The sequence below is a fragment of the Panicum virgatum genome, chromosome 7K (assembly GCF_016808335.1).
Source record: "Panicum virgatum strain AP13 chromosome 7K, P.virgatum_v5, whole genome shotgun sequence".
NCBI lineage: Eukaryota > Viridiplantae > Streptophyta > Magnoliopsida > Poales > Poaceae > Panicum > Panicum virgatum.
This window is the reverse complement of record NC_053142.1, coordinates 32,227,469-32,251,233: the sequence shown is the minus strand read 5'-3', so window position 1 is coordinate 32,251,233 and position 23,765 is coordinate 32,227,469. Positions and strand designations below refer to the sequence as shown.

The 23,765-nt window shown below is 45.7% G+C and overlaps 2 protein-coding genes and 1 long non-coding RNA gene across 22 annotated transcripts; 1 reads left to right on the top strand and 2 right to left on the bottom strand.

Moving 5' to 3' along the window:
• Positions 1–5,464: 5,464 nt before the first annotated feature.
• On the bottom strand, positions 5,465–11,128 carry LOC120640991. Of its 20 annotated transcripts, none has more exons than XR_005662080.1 (9): positions 10,918–11,128; positions 10,731–10,826; positions 10,531–10,637; positions 10,331–10,369; positions 9,970–10,096; positions 9,236–9,417; positions 7,420–8,851; positions 7,002–7,117; positions 5,465–5,882 (listed from the first exon to the last, which is right to left on the bottom strand). It is a non-coding gene; the product is annotated as an uncharacterized LOC120640991 (long non-coding RNA). The 20 variants fall into 20 exon arrangements; XR_005662079.1 differs by lacking the exon at positions 10,918–11,128 and adding an exon at positions 9,584–9,654 and having other exon boundaries at positions 10,731–10,897; XR_005662082.1 differs by lacking the exon at positions 10,918–11,128 and having other exon boundaries at positions 9,970–10,081; positions 10,731–10,896.
• Positions 11,129–16,923: 5,795 nt separating this feature from the next.
• Positions 16,924–17,413, top strand: LOC120640128. The gene is made up of 2 exons (XM_039916008.1): positions 16,924–17,175; positions 17,267–17,413. Exons 1-2 carry the CDS (start codon positions 17,011–17,013, stop codon positions 17,411–17,413), a joined length of 312 nt encoding a protein of 103 aa, XP_039771942.1. The 5' UTR covers positions 16,924–17,010.
• Positions 17,414–18,144: 731 nt separating this feature from the next.
• LOC120640127 lies at positions 18,145–19,329 on the bottom strand. Its single transcript, XM_039916007.1, has 2 exons — positions 18,428–19,329; positions 18,145–18,346 (listed from the first exon to the last, which is right to left on the bottom strand). The coding sequence occupies exons 1-2, from the start codon at positions 19,327–19,329 to the stop codon at positions 18,145–18,147; spliced, it is 1,104 nt and encodes a 367-aa protein (XP_039771941.1).
• Positions 19,330–23,765: the final 4,436 nt, after the last annotated feature.

Genomic DNA, 23,765 nt, shown 5'->3' with positions numbered 1-23,765 from the left:
AAAACAGGTGCTGCAACAAGTCGATTACCACCACCAACATTCTCCCCAAAATAATCACAAAGTATCATAAAGTAATCATCAGATTTAGGCTCCATAGAGTACACCTTATCAACCAAATACGCCTGAACTGATTCAACAGAAAGATAGACGTCTTTTCGCTCAGTCTTTTTTGAGGACTCGGGAACAAACGTGAAGACCACAGTATCAGGATCAAGGGACTCGTGACCACGTAATACCAACACAATCCTCATGATTTGGTGTGCCAAGCAGACAGAAATTACCCTGTTCTGTCAAAACTCAAAACAGTTGTTGGCAACCTCTTCCCATCAAAAAAGACCGCGGGACAGGGGGCTCCGATCTCTGCCGCAACGAGCACCGCTTCGTCGATTTGCTTCGTCACGCCTCCGCCGAGCGCCTCCTCGAACATCGACGCCGATTACTCCGGCGAGCCCCTTCGATTTCGCATGGTGGACGACCTTGTCGACACGAGTCCGCCAGGGCAGGCGGCCCACGAGCTGGACGACCTCGAGCTGCATCTGGGCAGCGTAGAGGAACCGCCAAGCTTTGCCGCAGCAGAGCAGGAGGCATGCTGGCGGGCGGTGATGCTGAAAGAGATGGCGGCGGTGGAGGAGAATCGCACATGGGAGCTGGTGGATCTGCCGGCCGGTTGCTGGCCGATTGGGCTCAAGTGGGTGTTCAAGGTGAAGCGGAACGACCGCGGCGAGGTGGTGCGGCACAAGGCGCGGCTTGTCGCCAAGGGATTCGTGCAGCGTGATGGCATTGACTATGAGGAAGTCTTTGCGCCGGTGGTGCGCATGGAGTCCGTGCGCCTGCTGCTGGCGCTAGCGGCCGGGATGAGCTGGAAGGTCTACCACTTGGACGTGAAGTCCGCGTTCCTCAACGGAGAGCTCGCCGAAGAGGTGTATGTGCAGCAGCCGCCGGGATTCGTCATCGCCGGCGAGGAGCACAGGGTGCTCCGCCTGCGCAAGGCCCTGTACGGGCTGCGTCAGGCGCCACGCGCGTGGAACATCAAGCTCGACGCCAGCCTTGCGTCGCTCGGCTGCACCAAGTGCGCCACCGAGCACGCCCTCTACACGCGCCGGTTGAGAGGAGGACTGGTGATCGTCGGCGTGTACGTCGACGATCTCATCGTCACCGGCGCAGAGCAGCAGGACATCGACGCGTTCAAGGAGAAGATGAAGTCGATGTTCCGCATGTCAGACCTCGGCCTGCTCACCTACTACATCGGCATTGAGGTGGAGCAGGGGAGGGACGCCATCACGCTCCGCCAGAGCTCCTACGCTGGGAAGCTGCTGGAGCGGAGTGGGATGGGTGAGTGCAGGGCGTGCCAAACGCCTATGGAGGAGAAGATCAAGCTGTCAAAAGACAGCACTGCCCCCTTGGTGGACGCCACGAGCTACCGGAGCATCGTCGGCGCACTGCGTTATCTCACGCACACGCGGCCGGACATCGGGTTCGCCGTGGGGTACGTGAGCCTGTTCATGGCAGAGCCGCGGGAGGATCACCTCGCCGCGGTCAAGCATCTGCTCCGCTATGTGGCAGGGACGCGCGACTACAGGCTCGTCTACCCAAGGAGGAGCAGAGGAGAGCTGGAGCTGATTGGGTTCAGCGACAGCGACATGGCAGGTGACGTTGATGGACGAAGGAGCACGACTGGTGTGCTCTTCTTCCTTGGAGCGTGCCCGATCTCCTGGCAATCGATGAAACAGAAGGTCGTCGCACTGAGCATTGCGAGGCAGAGTACATTGCGGCGGCGGCGGCATGTTGCTAGGGAGTTTGGCTGGGGCGGCTGCTGGCAGAGCTCACTGGAGAAGAAGCTCGGGCACCTGTCCTGATGGTGGACAACCTGTCCGCCATCGCCTTAGCGAAGAACCCCATCCACCACGATCGGAGCAAGCACATCGACACCAAGTATCACTTCATCCGTGATTGCTTCGACGGTGGATAGATCAAGCTCGAGTATGTCGAGACAGCTCGACAGCTCAGGGACATCCTCACTAAGCCACTTGGACGCGTTCGACTTACAGAGTTGAGGACCAAGATTGGAGTTGAGGAGATCAAGCAAGAGCAATGCAATTAGGGGAAGAATTGTTAGATAATTACCCATACTCTGGCTTGTCTAGGTTCTACGCTGGTAGGGGCTCTTGCTCCTACTCAGTCAAGGCTGCCTCTTCAATGTTGGGCGGCAAACACTATTGTGTATAGTAGCAGCTGCTGTTGGCAGCATAGTAGCAGTAGTGACTAGTAGTAGCAGCAGTAGCTAGTAGTGGTAGAGGCTGCATAACACTATAGCGCCTTACCTTATAAATGCTCACCTTGACTACTTGTGTCTATAAAAGAAGAGACAGCTGCAGCTCACAGATTAAGCAGCTCCACTTCGTGTGCTCTTCCTGAGTCCTTCTTCCTCTCATCTTCTTCTTCCACCTGCAAACAAGAGGGTGTTGTGTGTGTGAGGGAGTGCCAACACCGACTACTACTTGCCTTGCTTCTCTCTAGTAGTAGCCAACGCACAAAAGAACTTCAGACATACTTTTACGATTGCGATGTGCTAGCATTAGCTTGTTGCACGTATAGCAAGGGAGCCCGGGCGAGTGCCCAGGGTCAACGGGCCCTGGGTCCGCCGGTTTGATGATATTGCTCGAACCTCTGTTATATCCACATTACATAATTGAAAATAGATTTCTTGCGCTTTTTGTAGAATAGCTGCTGTCAATAAAATATCCTTGATATTCTTGATATTCTTTCTTATTCTTAGTTAGATTACTAACCTTCACTTTTAGTTAGTCAATTTTACCCTTCCCACCTAATTCAGGTGCAAAACTTTTGTTCCTGCACGGGTCTTAGCCTTTCATGCTGTTGATTGGGTTTTGTTTCTCTTGATTGTAGGATGACACGTCCCCAGTGACACTGCAGTTCAGGGCTAAGAAGGCAAGGGGGAGCGTTCTTCACATTCTTGTGGACTCTAAGAAGCTTAATTCCAACGGCAAGCACATGAGGTCCCGTTCCTCAGGCACAGGCTTTATTATAAAAAGTAACAACAAAGGATCTGCTATCTTGACTGCAGCTCATGTCGTCAACGTCAAGTGTACTAAGGGAGACCCACAAAGCAAGATCTATGTCCGACAGATGATGCCTAGGGGTAGAGTCAAGCAGTTTGAGGCTACTATCATTCATGCCGACTACACGGCAGATGTAGCTATTCTTGAAGCAAAGGCACTCAAGAGAGCTCAGGCGTTGAATTTCTTATCATCAGATCTGGTGCTAAATCAATCTGCAATCGCTGTCGCCCACTGTAATCCTCACAACCTTTTCAAGACAGCAGCACTAACAAGACTCTCTGTCATGTCAGGGCAAGTCATGTGAGTTATTCTATTCTTTCTAAGCATCATAAAAAATTTCATAACTTCTGATTGGCTTTGCTAATATATGTATGTTTGTCTCTTGTTTTTGTGAAGGCGTGAGAAGCCGTTCCTGTATAAAAATGCAGGTATCTCTACGAAGGCGATCGCAGTAGACTGTCCTGCAATGCAAGGCATGTCAGGGGGGCCTGTGCTTGGCATGACAGGTGTGATGGGTATGATTAGCTGCGGTAACAGTGACAGAACCATTGTTGTTTGCAATGAAACGATTGCTTCAGTCCTCGACGCCTATGTTCATCCTGAGGTAAGAACTATTTGTGTACTTTTTGTTTCGACTTATTCGAATCATTGTCTATTAACTACTGTTTTATTTGTTATTTGCTTTCTTTAGACTGAGTTCGAGCCTCCTTTGGAGGAGTTGGTCTTGATGATGACACTGGGACGTGACGACCCTAGTAATTGAGGCCCTTGTTTTGAAGCTGCACCTTGAGGTAACAGAATTCAAATACTGCACCACTGTCCATTAGTTGCTTCTCAAAACTTACAAGCTTATAACCTGCTGTTTGCTTATAATTGGTAATCAAGATCTGCACTACTGTCCATTAGATGCTGCTGTCTTGTACTTGTGTGCATCTATATATTTGCTATGCATGATAGGAATTAGGAAGGATCCTCTGGGCAGCAGTGCAGGATGTGCTCATCTGTACATACTTGTATTAAAAACCTTGAATCTCTATGGCTTGGTTAATATTTGCTTCTACAAAAATTTGTGCCTGTCAATCTGATGCAGTGATGCTTCTTCCTCTTCTTGTAGGACGACGATGTTGCTGACAGTGATGAAGAAATGAATGGGGCACGAGGAAATGATCATGATTACTATGGCATAGACTAGATTTGCCGAGTTGTGCTCTGATGTCTTGTCTATTAGTATGCTAGACCTGCTAGTCACTAGTCAGCTTGTGCGTTGTAGACTTGTGGACTGTGGACTGTGGACTTGAGAGTGCCTTGTGGTCGTGGACTTGGTGATGGACTGATGTCTGATGGTGTCATGCTACTGCTGCTCGTTGTGGCATTTATTTTTAAATTTGGGCCTGTGATCTGTACACTACTACGCTGTAATATTTTGGTGTTCTGTTGCTATGTGCCTGTCAGCCTTACTGCTGTGCGTTGCTTGAATGCTTGATTATATCTCTTGTTTGAATATAACTTCTGCAGTCTTAACTATTGTCTCGAGCTTAATTTTTGAAGTGGTTACATGTATTTCCCCGTCTTGAGTTTCCGATTCCTAATCGTAATTGGCATGTTCCCGATCGAACTATTCCATTTCTGATATCCCGTAATACCGATTTCGTTTCCTGTCTGGCATTCTCGTTCCCGGTCCAAAAATGTGATTTAGGGATTTTCCCGACCGTTTTCATCCCTATAATTAATAGACGGGGGTTCGATCCTAAAAATCTAGAAAAAAAAATCTTAGAGATACTGTTGGTCGGACGTTCCACAGACCAGTAGCGACTAAGCACCATAAACCCCTTGGCCTAAATATTGTCTTTTAGTACAAATGAACCTAATTTTATCATTTTAATAGGATTTTTTCAAAGACAAGTTTGAACTCGAGCTTTTATCTCTGAGTACATATTTATTTGACGTCCATCGTCCAAAACACGTACTTTGATTTGGTTTCATATTTTCAGACAACAGAGCAGCCCATCATTTTTTTCTTGACAGTGATATGCATTCTGCTGGCTTCATGTGTTGTCCAAATGCCGAATTACAGTAGAAATCGATTGTTTTTCTTTTCAGATGCTGCGGCTAGTTGTTACAGTAGGAATCGATTGTTTTTCTTTTCAGATGCTGCGGCCTGTTGGCTGGCATTATAATCATCTGTTGCAACCATTAAAATTAAGGCTAAGGCGCATTTTTCACCATTCAACTTGCACGCTAGTTTGATTTTCAACTTAAACTATGAAACCAGGTACTTAACACCCTTCAATTGTCGAATTCGGGCAAATTTAGTCATTTAGCTAGTTTTAAAGGTGTTTTTTCTATTTTCCTAAAATAATAAAAGCTTGTTTTACGATAATATCTAAAATTTCAAAACTTATGGTCTCTATACATCTGGCAACAGATTTTGCAACAAGAAATCTGTCGACTCTTAGACAGAACAACAAACACGTCGCCACCAAAAGATGACAGATTACTAATTCAAAAATCTGTCACATTTGCAATACCCGTTAGAAAAATAGCACAAACTTCCAAAACCCAATAACAGTCAATCACTCGGTGCACACCATGAGAAGCATATTCTTACTAGCTGGATCAGAGGCATATGGACGTCTGAAAAATACAACTAGTATAAGGCCAACCACATAAACTCCGACACCAAGGAACTTCCTCAACCCATAGTCTTCAGAAATACCCAAGTAAGAACAATGACGCCCGGGATTGACCAACAATCCAACAGCATCACGCTTGTCAAAGATATGTACTGGTGTGATTTCACGACTGCACAAACACACAAAAAAAACAAAAGGGTGAGCATCCTTAAATCCAGCATTATACATTCCAAAAATAACTACACAAAATCAAATGCTCCCTGAAATAAAATAAAAATAACAAAAGAACAACCTGCAACCTGCAACTACTAACACAATGACAAATATGACAACCAAGCCATCATTTATATCAGCACATCAACCTGAACACTGGCTGCGCTCACCCACCTACCCACCCACCCAGAGGGAGGGAGGGGGAGGGAGGGCGAGAGAGAGAGAGAGCGAGAGAGAGAGAGAGAGAGAGAGGGGGAGGGAGGGAGGGCGAGGGAGGGCGAGCGGGAGCGCGAGCGAGGGAGAGCGAGAGAGCGAGAGAGAGAGAGCGAGAGAGAGAGAGCGAGAGCGAGAGAGAGAGAGAGCGAGAGAGCGAGAGAGAGAGGGACCCCCGCTGGACGCCTAGGCGAACTAGAATATTTGCAACAATACATAGATCATAGGCAATAAAAAATATTAAAAGTCTATTGATATCAACATGTAAGCAAATTAATCAACACCACCAAAATACATACAATTAAGTGTATATTCTGGAAGAAGGGGTAGCCTGACCTTGCTGGACCTTAATTATTCAGCTGCCCTCTATGTGACAACGTAAAAGTTCAGAATACATTCCTTTGTCCGTACAGATCAGGTTCCAATCAAATGCCAAAATATAGACAACTAAGTGAATATCTGGAAAAAAATCCATTCACTCATTTTTTTTCCTAAATTACAGTCACAAACTTAATTTGGACCTATCCAAAAAAAACTTAATTTGGACCCACATCCACATTAGGCACAAATTTATTTAGACCACTAATCACAAATTTTCATTATGTTTCTGCACAAATTTTCTAATGTGCATGGATTGACCCCAACTTGGCAACTTCCTATTTGTCGCAATGCCAATTTCGTATTCATTGCTCGATCATAAACACTGCTTGGTGCGAAAGAAATGGTGAACACATAGGTACATGCCAGACAAATACTACAGGCATAAATATTTATATCAGCTTCCACCATATACAGGGCAAGTTCACAGTAAGAAAAATAAAAGACAAGGTAAAATAAAACTATATATTTGTACCATATATACCTGCCAGGCTGCCACTCTTGCTGAAAAAACTTCAAGTTATGCTAGTACCACTCCCAGCTTCAAGTTATGCTATTACTACTCCGATCCCAGCTCCAGTTAATCAAAATGAATCATTTCTGAAAGCAATAGAGATTGCGTGGAATGATTGATTGATTAGGGTAAAACAAGGGTTACAAATATATAGGTCGGAGACCTAAACCCTAGAGGCAGAACCCTGCCGACCTAATCAACCAGGCCTTGCCATAGTGGCCGGCCAAGGCCCAGGCGCAGCACGCGAGGGCCCAACACACGCAATGCACATATACATTGTCTAACAATTTCTTGCTGTTAGGAACTGCAGCAATTATTATGAGTGCAACATGTCTAAAACATAATCGAAAGCAACCTTAAAGTAAATTAGAGAAGGAAAGGAAATTACATGGGAGTTCAATTCTCCTCTGTTCTTGTCTCCACCAAGCAGCACCAACCAGTAGCTCTTCCTTCTTGCCGGCAAGCACCAGGAGCAGAAAAGCCACCCAGCTAGCCTTCTTCCTTCCAATAGCACAATAGCAGTAGCAGCAGCACGCTAAATCCATCTCCAGAATTCTCAAGGTCCAACATCACCACCATGACCTCACCTTTCTCCATCGATTCTTGCTACAGCTCCAACCAAAGAACGCCATTGCCTCCGCTCCTACCAGAGACACAAAAATTGCCATCCCCTGCTCTTGAAAATTCTCTCATTAGTGAGCAGTAAATCTCAGTTTTTAGCTAATAAAAGCACTAATTTTAGTGAACAGTAAACTGCAGGCACTCGAAATTGAAGGCCTAGAGACGCTGCTTGACGCAAGCACTTTTTCAGGGTTCAATCCAAACAAGCCCTCACTGCCACAGCTAGCCTGCAATAGGATACGATAAGAAAATGTTGCATGTAATAAAGTCACCTGTTCACAGGAAGAAAAAACTTGTATTGTGTGTAATTGTAAATAATAACACATAGGTGCAAAAACTGTGCTACAGTCCAATTGAAGTGAGTGAATCACCGATGTACCACATCACCAACAATATGAACTAGCTGCTGAATGATAGTCAATCATAAGAACGAAGATGAATTGGTTGTTCAGCATCCAGTGACCGATAAACCAGGGACTGCTAATCCAGTTCACTTTTTTACTTTATTCTTAACACCTTTCCATCATCATAGCTCTAAGAAGCAAATTAACCACAAAACCACATGAGAATAATTGGATATCATTAGATTTGTACTCGCAAATAAATGCTTGAAAAAAAGGTACAGACATTGGCTTATTTAAGTTATACTGTTTGCAGTAGTATGTGATAATACACCCATTAAAATCACTCATTTGGTTGTACATATTGACCGATCAATGCTCAGACAAGCAGAAAATCTCATCTTATGCAAGGAAGGGCAGGAAAGGAATCAAGAGTAGGAAGTGATCACCCCAGCAAACCAAAACATGAAGGGCATGCCATTATACCATGATGATAGGATAACTAAAAGAAAGTATGACAGACATCAGTTCATTTTTTTAAAGGACATAAAGCTCTAGTACACGAAAATTATGATTGGTAATAACTTGGTTTAGGATACAGATAGGTATGCAACTACGTCATGAAGTAATATAGACCAATCAGATAACAAAAGGAATCCTCAAGTGCCTCACATGCAACAAAATAATGCATCATTGCACAACATTACCTGAGATTCTAAGATGAAAACATCCAACAACTATAACGAAGAAAAAATACCTTACAAGGATATGCATCGATCAAATTGACAGTTATGAAATACTGACACCTCCAGATTTGACGAGTTGTACCTGTTCCACGATCCATGCATGGTTTACTTCCTGTTATTAAGCAAGAAATGGAAAATAAGGGACAGGATCTAGGACTCTAAACTAGAACTGGATATAATCATGGAAGATTAAAACAAAAACTTTCAAAATGAGAACTCTGCCATACAACTTGGCAGAATCCAACACAAAGTAGGACCTAATTAAGCCTGAAGTTCAATATACATAATTTACGAGGAGATACTAAAATAATCTGAGAAAACAAACCAAAGCATCGGTCAGTTGGCAAACAGTAATCAATTAAAAAGTTAATCCCTAGAAGACAATAGTTCACAAAACATATATCAAGCAAGAGCCAAAACAAAATGAACCAGAACTGAAAATCAGACTGACGGCAATGGGTGGGTCGCCAAAATAAACTAGCAGACAGGAACTAACCCGGTTTTAGCCCTGGCCTCTCCTATACAGCAAAAGGGCCTGAATGTTTCAGATCAAGGCCAGCGGCAGGAGATGGAGGCTTCATAGCACTTTGCTGAGCATCTGCTCATTGCCTATATATAGCAGTACGTCAAGCTCGTCAGTCAGAACAGGCGTCAGGCAGCAGGATTGATCTGGGAATCCTGCAGGGACAACAGTTCACCACGTCAAAAGGATTAAAAGCAAGTAATCAAAAGAAACAGTGTCCACCAAGCAGCAGCCAGCATGCCCTAGGCTCTAAACATGTGGCCACGGGCATCAGTATAGAAATCCTATATATGCTACAAGTCATAGAATGATATGGGATACCCAATGATATGACAGTGTGAAATGAAGCATCTTCAAAGTGATATAGGTAAGGCGTTTTTTTCGCAATAGATCTGCAATGAAGTAGGAAAAGTAAGGAACCAATGGATGAAGGCCTGAATCTTTTGCCAAGCTCACTAAATCTTCTTTAAAATAAAGGTATACATTCTTAAGAAATTGCAAGGTTGGTGTGACTATATGATATCCCTGACACAATATTCTTTTGAATTGACAATGACAGTTAGGACATATAAATTTCCAATTCAATTCAAAATGAAACAAATATCCAGCATGCCAGTGGAAGATACTTTTAATTGGTAAATTAGCCTACCGATTATCACGACTTATAAAAAAAGGAGGCACAGAAGAAGGTACTCCTAGCCACCTACCCTATTCCCCGATGATAGATATCCACACCATGGTACCAGCACTAGCAATGAACTTCATTACCACACCAATGACGCCGTGGAAGATTAGACCCGAAACCAACACTCTGACAGACTGACACAACAACTCCTGATGTTTCAGATCGAGCACAAGTGAGATAAACTGAGAGTAGATAAATAAAATAGCTAGTCCTGATTCAAGTACCAATGCATCTAAATAGCTGTGCAGAAACACCAAGCTACAAGGCCAAATGAGATCTGGGCTCAACGTGTTTTCACATGAAAAGAGATGATCCAGCTTTATATCATATTATTACTTATCGACAATGAAGTTGAAAGCTGAATTCGTGGTTGTTTGACGGACCTGCATGTGTACTCGATCTCAGTTGCAGCGATATCTACTCTGCATGTTGAAAATATGGAAGGAAAACGAGTTTTAAAAATAAAATTAAGCTCCTACATATGCAAGATCAAGAACATGGAACTAGCAGATAAAAAACGCATCTCAACATGGATGAATCAGGCCGGGAACAAAGCTGCGATGCAGGGATGTAAGGTATGCACCTTCACCTGCGCCTGTACGGTGTCAGTTTCATCCATGACCGTGGCCCAATACCATGCCGGCGTCCTCGATTCAATTATTGGAGGTGAAATCCAATTCCATCGGACACCTGCAACGAGGGAGAGTAGCACCGTCAAGACAGCAACCTCGACAAATCGAGCACACCTATCGGGATTCGAATGGGGATGGCGATAGTGGGAACCTTATGCCTCTGGAGAGGAATGCCCCCCAAGGATTCGACAGCACAGGTGATTTTGAGGAAGCTTCGATGCCTAGAGTGGATGACGCCGTTTGCGTCCTCGATCCCCGGAAAAAAAACTAGATCGGGTCATTAGGATTCCAGCAGCATTCGCGGGCCAGGTAGCAGCGGAGGAAGGAGGGGGCGGCACCTGTCATGAGGAGTGCTGCACGCCGGAGGAGAGCGGCGGCGCGGGAGTGTAATGCCCCGTGGCCGCCAGCCCGCGACCAAGATCACGACGTGAGATACCACAAGAGGAAGAGCAAATTCGGGTTGGGAACCGGCGGAGGACCCGGTCTCCCAAAGAACACGGCGTTCTTTTCTCAGATTCAGAATGAGTTCGTTCTTTACACGGCAAGGGCTATTATCCCTCTCCTGCTGACCCTGCCCGTGGGTCCCACTCACGCGAGACACACTCTCCCGCTAAATGAACATGGTTTCAGTGAATACGCCTATCACACGAGGTTACGCCGGCGCCTGGGGCATTACATCTCCCCCCGCTGAAGAACTGGCGAGACCCCACGCCAATGCAGCCGGAAAACGCCCCTTGACCACGTTGTAATCTTCCCACGTAGCAGAAGCCCCTGGGAGCTTGGACCATGTGATCAACACTTGCGGAATTGCAGCATTACCCTTCTTCACTAGCCGGCGCGCCAACACCTGTTCAGGTTCCAACTCAACAGAATGTAAGTCCACTAAAGAAGGGAGAGAAGAGTATACCGGTGAGAAATCTGGACGAAATGGTTTAAGCTGAGACACATGGAATGTAGGGTGTATGAGACTGTCAGGTGGAAGTGCTAACTTGTACGCTGCCATACCCACTTTCTCCAGAACCGAAAAAGGACCATAATACTTCAGTGCCAACTTGGGAAACGGTCTACTAACGACTGAATTATGAACATATGGTTGTAGCTTAAGCAGAACTTGGTCCCCCACCTGAAACTCCACATCAGTGCGTTTGATATCTGCATTTTGTTTCATACGAAGTTGGGCACGGGCCAATTGATCCCGCAACAAGCCACATTGCAACTGACGATCAGTCACAAACTCAGCAATGGAGGCAGGAGGCTTGATCTTCGCATCCACCATAGCACCCACCATAGGATCATACCCATATAAGGCTTTAAATGGAGAACATCCCAGGATGAGTGAAATGCCGTATTGTACCAGAATTCGGCTTGTGGTAGCCATGTCTTCCACTGTCGAGGAGATTGACTGACAGCACAACAAAGATACATCTCCAGACACTGATTCACTCTCTCCGTTTGGCCGTCCGTTTGAGGATGATAAGCTGTGCTATACTTCAACTGAACGCCCTCCATCTTGAACAACTCTGTCCAAACTGTACTAGTGAACACCTTGTCCCGGTCAGAAACAATGGACTGCGGCATCCCGTGTAGCTTGATCACCTGATCATATAGTACTCTGGCCACAGAAAGGGCAGTATAGGGGTGTTTGAGAGCCATAAAGTGAGCATATTTTGTGAAACAGTCAACTACCACCAGGATTACACTGTAACCATCGACCTTAGGCAGGCCTTCCACAAAATCCATGGAAATATCCCTCCAAACACCTTCAGGAACAGGGAGGGGTTGTAACAAGCCAGCTGTATGAGTGTGAGAATGCTTTGCTTGTTGACATATACCACATTGTTGCACAAAGTTGACCACATCCCCCTTGAGCCCTTTCCAAGCAAACAAGTTGTTAACTCTATGATAGGTCGCTTTCTGACCAGAATATCCTCCCACAGGACTAGAGTGCATAGCAGATATAATTCTGGTTTGAACAGCTAAATTGTGTCCCACCCATATCTTGCCCTGCTTCCTAATGACACCCTTGTCTAAGGAAAATCCATGATCATCAGGGCTGACCAAAGCCAACCGGGCTAGCAAGGCTTGAGCTTCCTTATCAATCACATAAGAATTGGTGACCTCTTATATCCATTGTGGCTGAGCAGAGGAAACTGCTTGAATGGCCATCATGTGACCCACTCCAGACAGCGCATCCGCTACTGTATTTTCTTTTCCTTTGTGGTAGACCACCTTGAATTGCAGCCCCATCAGACGTGTCATGGCTTTTCTTTGCAACTCAGAATGTAAATTCTGCTCTGTCAAATATGCTAAACTTTGATGGTCTGTTTTAATGATGAATTCTTGGCGCTGCAAGTATTGTCTCCACTTCTCTACGGCCATTATCAATGCCAGAAACTCCTTCTCATAGATAGACTTGCTCTTGTGGGAGTCACCAAGAGCCTTACTTAAGAAAGCAATGGGTCTATCCTTCTGCATAAGCACAGCTCCAATTCCTATGTCTGAAGCATCTGTCTCTACCACAAAACTCTCCTTGAAATCAGGCAAAACTAGGACAGGTGCACTCACCATGGCTTGTTTCAACTGGACAAAAGCAGCTTGGGCATCAGAGGACCACTGAAACTGTTTGTGCTTCAATAACTGAGTCAAAGGTTTAGCAATGCTGCCATATCCCCTCACAAATCTTCTGCAGTACCCAGTTAACCCCAGAAAAGCTCTCACATCAGTAGCATTTTGTGGGACAGGCCATTTCAGCATGGCTTCAATTTTATCACCAGCAGTAGCAACTCCTGCACCAGAAATAACATGTCCAAGGTATTCCACTTGCAACTGAGCAAAAGAGCATTTGCTTTTCTTCATGTAAAGGTGGTGAGTTCTCAAGGTGGACAGCACCTGGTCCAGCTGAGCCAAATGGGTCTCCAAATCTGGGCTGTAAATCAATATATCATCTAGGAAGACCATAACAAATTTTCTGAGAAAAGGGGCCAGCACTTCATTCATGATGCATTGGAAGGTTGCAGGGGCATTCGTCAACCCAAATGGCATGACTTTGAATTGATAATGACCATGGTGTGTTTTGAAAGCTGTCTTATATTCATCTTCCTTTTTCATCCTTACTTGGTGATAACCAGATTTCATGTCTAACTTGGCAAAGTAAGCACTACCAGCCAATTCTTCAATGATTTCTTCGATGAGAGGCATAGAAAATCTGTTCTTAATGGTAATGTCATCCAGTCTCCTGTAATCTACACAAAACCTCCAACTGCCATCTTTTTTTTTGAATCAACAATATAGGAGATGCAAATGGACTTGTACTTGGAATGATCAGCCCAGCAGACAACATTTCTCTGACTTGTCTTTCAATCTCGTCCTTATGTAAAGGTGAGTACCTGTAAGGTCTGGTATTAACAGGGATAGCATTAGGGAGTAATGGTATAGTGTGATCATAAGCTCTTTCAGGAGGTAATGTCTTTGGATCCTGGAACACATCTTGATATTTGTCCAACAGCTGTGCCACCTGAGGACAAACATTGGAATTACTAGGCTGATCCACAGGAGCTAGCATCACCAAAGCCCAGATGTCGTTGCCCTTCCACCATTTGTATAACCTATCGGCTGGAAGGTGGGTAATCTCATGATCCTGCATTTTAATGCCCTGCAGCTTGATCTGATGATTTCCTTTTGTGAACTGAAGGGTTTTGTTCTCCCAATCACAAGTCATAGGACTGTTATGCTGTAACAAATCAAAGCCTAGTATAGCATCAAAAGCACCTATGTCCAACACTTTCATATTAGTTTGCAAGGTGAAACCATCACACCACCATGACATTTGTGGAACCCAGTGGTCTGAGATCAGTACTTGCCCATTAGCCAGTTTGACTGAAGTAGGAACAGTTGGACTTGGGGTGATGCCCACCTGCTGCAAGAATTGGGAGCTGACAAAACTATGTGTACTTCCACTATCTACCAGGGTGAGCATAACTTTGTTTTTGACCATGGCTCTGAGTTTCAATGTCTGACCATGATCTGTACCTGCCAGGGCATTCAGTGATAACTGCCCAAACTCATTAGTGAGAGAATCCTCTAATTCCAACTGGGCAATCACCTCTTCAGATAAGGGCAGATCCAAATCGTTAACTACCAGTGCATTGACATGAGCTTTGGGCCTTTGTGAGCAAACAACAACATGAGCAGGGTCATATTTGTCTCCACAAAAGTAGCAGAGGTTGTTGGATTTCCTGTAGGTGAGGATTTGTCTTTCCTTGGACAGTTGTGTGGTAGGGGTACTGTACTTAGAATCCTGCTTAGCTGCCCAAGACTGGTGCCTAGGAGGGACAGAAGGTTTCTGATTTCTAGTCTTGCCCTTTTCCAGCACTTGTTGTCGCACTTTGGCTAGCAAAATTGCTCTGTCCACGGTCTGAGGAAGCTGAGACTGGACTACAGCTCCAATGTCATACCTGAGGCCCTTGACAAACTGAGAGACAAAGAACAACTCCCCAAATCCATCATTGTGCATACACAGCTCATACTGCAAATTCTCAAATGCAACAGCATATTGCTCCACTGTGGAAGTTTGAGTGAGATCCAATAACTCCTCCATGGCATCCCTGTAATTGGAAGCCCCAAACTTCTCTTCTACCGCGGCAATGAATGTGTGCCAATCAGCCAGGCCATGCTATTTCTTGTATACTTGTAACCACTTAGCTGCATTATCATCAATATGCAGAGATGCAAATGTGGCCTTCATAGCATCAGGCACATTGTAAAGAGAAAAATAATCTTGGCATTTAGATTTCCATATCGTGGGATTAGCACCATCAAAACGAGGGAAGGACAGCTTAGGCACTGCTGGCTTGAATCTGTGAGACCCGTCCACACCTGAACGCATAGCGCCACGGTCATGACGGTGGGGATGGGGAACATGTGGGATACCTGAGTAGTCATGGTGGAAGGGATTGTCCGCCGAAGCTTCTGAAGCCGTAGGACTTGGTGGTTCTCGATGTGGTCGACGCATTGCGTCCAAAGTCATCCTCGCCAATACTTGCCCGGTGTTCTCAATCTGCTTGGTCAAGATTTGCTGGTCCTTCATCATCTGCTCGACCACCTTGTTCGTAAAGTCTTGCTGTACCTCCAGCTTGATCTGTGTACCTAGGATGTCCTCCATGCGAGCGAACAGGAGATCAAAATTGTTGTCCACTTGATCCCAACGCACCTGATCCCGCCCTGCTGATTGCTCCATCGCCGAGAGGACGAATTGGGTCTGAACAGATGGCTTAGGGGGCGCCGTTGTGATTACACCGGAAGCAGAGCGAACGCGACTCAAATTGATGAAACCCCAAAGGGCTTGAGCACGACGCAAAGCCGACGGGATTCAGTAATCAAACAACGGAGACCACGAACCGCGTCGAAGTGTTCGACGCAGTGCCCGAAGTCAGATCCAATCGAAGAATCTCTCAGCCCAGAGCGCCCAATCCCCACTAGTAACCTAAGCGGCGAAGAACGTATGTGGGCGACGGCGCTGGAATAGCTAACCGGCGCTTGGCAGTGGACGCCGAGATCGGCAGAGAACTCGGCGGCGTAGATCGGAATCGCCGGAATGGCGGATCCGATTGGGGACGGGAAAGAACACTACAAGAAATCGAGCGGGAGCGCACCAAGGATACTGAATCTGATACCAGTTGTAATGCCCCGTGGCCGCGACCAAGATCACGATGTGAGATACCACAAGAGGAAGAGCAAATTCGGGTTGGGAACCGGCGGAGGACCCGGTCTCCCGAAGAACACGGCGTTCTTTTCTCAGATTCAGAATGAGTTCGTTCTTTACATGGCAAGGGGTATTATCCCTCTCCTGCCGACCCTGACCCATGGGTCCCACTCACGCGAGACACACTCTCCCGCTAAACGAACACGGTTTCAGTGAATACGCCTATCACAAGAGGTTATGCCGGCGCCTGGGGCATTACAGGGAGGAGGGTGGTGCGGTGCCGGCGTGTCGGGTGGGGGGGGTGGGGGTGGGGTCAGGACGCGGGCACGGCACCGGAGCGCCGCCGCCCCGACCTGTTACGAGCTGGAAAAAAGTTAATTCGATCTGTGCCATTATAATTCTTCAAGTTCAGAGAACTACAATTACTATTCGTCTATTTGGAACCATGCCATTACTATTTCATCTCTACCCGGCTCGTGCCATTTTGTACACTTGATGCGGCTTTGGGCCCACATGCAGACCGTACGCAACGTATTCTACTGCTTAGGGTCCACTTGCAGACCGTATGGCTCAAGGTGCCACTTGCTAAGAACAAGCCGAGGGAGAGTGGCCTCATCCATTCTCCTTCGTTGACCGACCGCCCCTCGCGTACGGCGCCGCCCCTCGCCACCGCCGTTGCCATCGCTGCCGCTGCCTTTCCTTCTTCTCCGGCGCCGGCGTGAAGCCCAGCATGAGTGAGGGTTCCACTGCTTCGGGCCCGTCCGTGTTCGGGAGCCAGGGGAATCGGCTCCGGCTGGAGGACTGCCCCAACTGTGGATGCCGCCTGATCTGTATCCGCAGCAAGCAGCCGGAGACGTTCAATCAGATGTTTTTCAAGTGCCCCAACAACGTGAGGGTGAGTTCTCTTTAATTTGTTGCATCTGTGTGTTTGAATCGACCCCATTTTGTAGCCATTGACTGTGCTAGGGTTTTGCTCACTGTGACAGGGAGATCCAAACACATGTGAATGGATTCGGTCTGAGCGTCAGTACGAGACTTATTTGTGTGTGCTGGATGCACGAAAGCAGCAATGTGGCGACCTCCAAGTCATTGGAGATGCCAGGATGCAAGCTCTGTGTGAGTTGAAGGACTAGTTTGTTGAGCTCAAGAACCAGTTTGATGGGCTGAAAATTGAAATTGAAGCAATGAAGATGCAGATTTGGGAGCTCAGTCAGCAGCTCAGTGAGGGGAAGAAGACCTGGGTAGCTGTACTTGTTGCATGTGTTGCTGTGGTTGGGTTGATGGTGACAGTGCTGTGGAAGTGAGGCAGTGTTGTGTGAGGAGAAGAATGCTTTTGTGAACTGCAAGTAGATGACCTAGGATGGTTTAGTGAACTGGAAGTAGCTAGGATGCTTTTGTGAACTGGAAGTAGATGAGCTAGGATGCTTTTGGAAGCTTTTGAATGGTGTGTAAATAGATGACCTACTTGCAGCTGAAGTTGTGTGTAAATATAAGACCTACTTTTATATGCAATGTGTGACTTCATGTTTCTGTTAATTATGTGAACTTATGTCTATTAATTCCCACATTTTAGCAGTATTTTGGCAGCATTTTGGCTGAATTTGGACTGAATTTTGGCACATGAGAATAACAGTCAGATAGAGTTATGCCACAGATAGATAACAATCATGTCCATTACATGTCCAGAATAAAACATACTCAACAGAAAGTCGACATGTCCATTACAATACCATGTTCTTCAGATAGAGTGCCTGACATTGTTCAGAACTAAACACAAGCTAAGACATTAACATGACCATGGCACAAGTTCATTACAAGAGACATCACAAAAGCCACATAGCTTCACAAAAGACATAACATTGAATTAGGCCTCAGATCCTCCAGCAGAAGTGTTCAGCCAGGCTTTCAGACTCCTCACAACACTGGGAGCAGGTGCAGCTTCAGCTTGCTTTTGCTTTTTCTTGGATGGGGTCTTCTTTTTCTTTGGGGTCTTCTTTCTCTTGGGGGAAATCTTCTTCTTATTTTTCTGAGTTGGTCCAGCTATGTCCTCAGCAACCTGTCTCTTTCTACAATGAACACAAGCCAAAGAGTTTAATATTTTTAGATTAGTAGTCATTAGTAAAACATGAACTAAGATAGTTGTGTACCTCTTCTTTGGAGTGGCAGTTTCTCCATCTTCTCCAACAACTGGCATCTGGCAAGTCTTGGAGAAGTGACTAAATTTTTTGCACCTTCTGCATCTCTCTTTCTTTTTTGTTGCATTTTTCTCTAGACATCCCCGAATCCTGAATTTCCTAGGCCTGCCTGCTGATCTACCCAGTAAAGGAGGATACACTTTGAAGCCAAGGTCCACAACTGGCCACTGGGATCTGTCTGGTAATGCTTCAACTCTCCCTTCATATGCAGCTCTGAACCTTGCAACTGAGTAGTACTCATGCATATAATCCCCAATGTTCAGGCCTCTGTTGGACAAAATCCATGCCAAGGCATGCCTGCAGGGTTTGCCTGTCACTTGCCATTCTCTACATGAACATTTGTGGGTTTTCAGGTTCACAGAATGCCTTCTAGTGTTGTTCCACTTGTCAATTAGAGTCACTTCTGCTATGTCATCATCACTCCTGGATACTTTAACAACCTGCAGGTTCATGCTTATGGCATTAAGTTCCTTAATCACATTTGGCAATACTCCATCTTCCATCTGTTCTCCTATATTTCTCCTCAGATATCTCTTCTCCATGATCAATTCTCTAAACCCATCAACCAATTCATGAAGCAGCAAACCTTTTAGATGTCTTATCTGTGCATTGAAGCTCTCAGACACATTATTTGTCAAGTAATCACACTTGCTTGCTTCTGAGAAACCACTTCTGTACCAAATTCTGGAGTGGAACTCCTCAAGATAATCTATAGCATCTGGAGCTACATTATATATTTTCTGCATATGCCACTTGAACAAGCCCTCAGTGTAGCTTCTAGCTGCTGGATACAAATGCTCAGTGAAAACATCACTTTGGTAGTACTTCATGAAGTTCCCATACAAATGCCTCATGCATTCTCTGTACTCTGCTGTTGGAAACACAGCACCAACTGCTGTCTCAAGTCATTTACAGGCATCTGTACAAATGACCGGTCCCTCTAGGGTCCCAACAGCCCTCTGCAACTGTTCCATAAACCAGGTCCAGTTCTCCTCTGTCTTTGAGTCAAAAACTGCATAAGCCAGGTGATACAACCAGTTGTGCCCATCCACTGCAGTTGCTGATGCCAATTGACTGGTGTATTTGCCATTCAATTTGGTGGCATCAACCCCTATGTTTGGTCTGCAACTAGCTAAAAACCCATCTACACTTGGCTTCAATGCAACAAAAATCCTTCTGAACCTCATCTTCTTATTCTTCCTTTCTAAATTAATTTCAGTTACACTACCAGGTGCACTGATCTCCATCTATGCTTTCCAGTTGAACAAAAATTGGAAGCTCTCCTCATATTTACCATGAACTTGCTCTAAGGAGTTTCAAACCTGACCAAGCCTTTGAATACGTAAAGCTTGATGCCATAATCTCCTTCCACCTTCTCTTTAGCATCCTTTACACCTTTATTGGAGTTTTTCTTCACCCATTCAGACAACCTATTAGCAACCCATCCCTGAGTTGTCATCTTGCTCTCCCTAAGCTTGGTAGTTAGACAATTGTGCTCTGCAGGAAGAACTTTTATCTGCACAACCAATACAAACAGGTGTGAAATTGGAAGCATAACAAACTAAACAATAACATAACTAAATCAGACATGTACTTTACCTCAATTGTCTTCTTATCCCAAATGTGGGAAGCATGTATGCGCCATGGGCATCCCTGATGAGCACACTTGGCAATGAACCTGGTCTTATCTATCTTGAGGTTAGTGAACTCAAAACCCCTCTGCACAGCGTAATGCCTAATTGCTTTCCTGAAGCTCACAATATCAGGAAACAAGGCACCCTGCTCTATATTTGGCTGATCAGGATCATGAATCACATTCAACTCCTGTGGATCTACATCATTGACCTCTGTCTCAAGAGGCACACCTCCTTCAGCAGCAGGCCCATTTTCATTAAATTGAGGATATGCATGTGCATGCGATGATTCAGGTGCTTGTGAACTAGGCTGTGATGGTGTAGGTGTGGGTTTAGCAGCAACATTTTCAGTGCCTGCTGCTGAAGATGGTGGCACAGGCATATAGATGTGCTCATCATCTACTCCAACATATTCCTCCTCATTGTCAAACAAATCTGTCTCTAGAGCATCTGCCTCCTCAGCTGCAGCACCTTCTGATCCTGCCACCTTGGATGCAGACGCTCCCTTTTGGTTAGCAGGTGACCCTTCATCAGGTAGCACCATACACAGTGGCTCTAGTTCTTCAGTTAGTACCACATCAGCAATCTTGGAATTGTCAAGGATGGCTACTACCACATGGCAACGCATCTCTGCCTCATACATTTCAAATATGTCACGCAACTGAAACTCTTCTGTTAGTCTTATGTCCTCACCCAATTTATTGTGAAAAAACCACACTGTAGCCGACTGGTTAGGTGCCCATTTTACTTCATTTTCCAGACATTTCATGAGCAAATCAAGTGAATAAGAGCCAATCTCGACATCCCACTTAATCACCCGGCCCTTACAGTACACTTTCCTACCCATTGAATCGACTGTGAAAAAACCTTCCACCATAATCTCTAGCGAGAACAACTCACACCTATAAAGAGGAGACAGAGAAACCCAACAACAAATCAACAACCTACGATTCAACCTTCGTCTAGTTAGGTTTGGAGAACAGATCTAGGCTTACCTGCTGTGCCCGCCGCTACTGTCCACGCCGTCGACCTCCATCGGCGCCCCCAGTAGGGGAGGTTCCGTCGAGGGGGGGCTCGCCATCCGCTTCAAGTCGCCTGCATCGGACTTCCTTGGAGATCTTCCGCCGCCGTTGCTCCGCCGCCGCCGGTCTAGGGTTCGTCGGGTCGAAGAGGGGAGGGGCGAGTGTTCGAGTGAGGACTGTAAGCATCTAGGCACTCAAGGTATGTTTCGGTGATTAATGACAACCATTATTGTGACTAATGAGTTTGTGCAGCTTAATAGATCATTATCGCTCATTTGGTCGTATGTCAAAAGAGGCCCCTCAATTTTGGTCATTCAAAAAGGCGATCTCGGCTTTTAACTTATATTTGTCAAGGCTAAGGATCTTTCTAGTCCTAAGTGTCACAAGGTTGAGAAGGACACTTAGGTTAGTATAGGTTTTATAGTTTTGTAGTGATCGCACTATTAAGAGGGGTTCATGAGTTAGTAGCTTGATCAAACTTGAGTTGGCCCTAGACATATTACACACTCACTCAAAAACAGCAAAAGATGGTCAATAGAAGTCAACACAACTCTTGGAAGAAGAAACAATCAAAGTCACATTCGAATCCAAGTCAAAACAGCTGAAAACAAAGAAAATCAGCAGCACCGGTTGAACCGGTGCACAAGCATCGGAGCATCCGATGCATGGCGGAAGGACCGAGGCCCTGTCGGTCCATCTTCTCTGGATGAAGGCAGATATCAAGTAAAGCACCGGTTGAACCGATGGTCAAGAAGATAAGCACCGGTGCAGTGAAAGTTCTTTGTTCCAGAGAGCATGTTTTGATGGATTTCAACCTCTCTTCAGCACCGGTTGAACCGACGCTCCGAAATCAAAGCACCGGTGCAATGAAAGTCCTTTGTTCCAGAGAGCATGTTTGATGGACTCCAACTTCTCTTCAGCACCGGTTGAACCGATGGTTCAGAAACAAAGCACCGGTGCATTGGATGTACTTTGTTCCAGAACGCTTGTTTGAGTTGATCAGCGAACCTCTTCAGCACCGGTTGAACCGATGCCCCTACGGAGCATGCACCGGTGCAATGACGCAAGCGTGGATACTGTGTTAGAACTCCAACGGCTACTTCTTTGACACAGAGAGACCGGTTGAACCGATGCCCATATTTTCTATACCGTCGGTTCTTCCGGTGGTCACGGTTTTTCTGCAGAAAACCTCCAACGGCTATGTGACCTCCTCCACTCTATATAAGGGTACCCCCTGGTTCATTTCAGTAGCCTTTGACACCTTGAAAACCTGAGTCCACCCTTGAGAAGAAGAGATAGAGCTTTGAGCAAAAGAGAGAAGATCTAGTGCTTAGTTTGTGTTTCAACCTTGAAGAACTCATCCATTGCAAGTGTAGCAAGTGTGCTTGAGCTAGGGCCAACTGAGTGTAGGTCAAGTGAAGGCTTAGGAACTTGTTACTCTTGGTGTTTGGCAGCACCTAGACGATCTTGGTGATCGAAGTGTTTCTCGCGGAGCTTGCCAAGGATTGTGGGAGCCCGGAGAAGAAGATTGTACGTGGCTTGAGCTCCACCACGCCGGGATGGTGAACGGAGACTCTTAGTGAGCGCACAAGTCTCGGTGACATGGGAGGTGACAAGACTCTTAGTGAGTGTCACAACGTGGATTAGGGGTGTGTGCCAACACATCGACACCACGGGAAAAATCCGGTTGTCTCTTGCACTCTCTTTCATTTCAAGCACTTATTTTCATGCTTTCTTTCATGTGCTTGACCCTAGAGATCATAGCTTAGCTCTACCTTGCTTAGTTTCATATCTTTGTTAGCTTGTGTAGTTTGCTTTGTTTAGCCGGTTGGTGAATTGAGCCTTACTAGCCTTGCATAGGTTAAGGTTGTTTTATTGCTTTAGAATTTTGAAAAAGGCCCAATTCACCCCCCCTCTTGGTCCATCGATCCTTACAATTGGTATCAAAGCCTCGTTGCTCATTTGGATCATTAGGCTTCACCGCCTAGAGCTATGGCCAAGATGGGAGGTTCGCCGCCTCACTTCGAGGGCAAGAACTTTGCCTATTGGAAAGTTCGTATGGCCGCATACCTTGATGCGATTGCCCCCGAAGTGTGGTTGGCAACAAAGACCGGGTTCACCGGAACTCCCACCACGGAGCAATTAAAATGGAATGCAAAGGCTAGAAATGCAATTTTCGAAGCCATTAGTGAGGAAGTCTTTGCTAGAGTAAATGGCATGGACTTAGCAAGTGATATATGGAAAGAGCTAATTGAAATTCATGAAGGCTCCACAAAAGTCCGTGAACAAAAATATCACTTGTTTAGAGCAAAATATGATTCTTTTAAAATGCTTGCTCATGAAAATTGCAATGATATGTATTCCCGCTTGAATGTCATTGTCAAGGACATTAATGCTCTTGAAGTTTCCAAAATTGACAGTGGCTCCATCAACCGCAAGATTCTCATGCTCCTTCCGAAGCCCAAGTACAACATTATCAATGCTATGCTTCAAAAGGAGAATCTTGATACAATGGAAGTGGGAGAGCTTGTGGGCGAAATTCGCGCTCATGAAATGAGTATCCTTGGTATGACCGAAGAGCCAACAACAAGCAAGTCAATTGCTCTCAAAACCAAGGCTAACAAATCCCGCAAG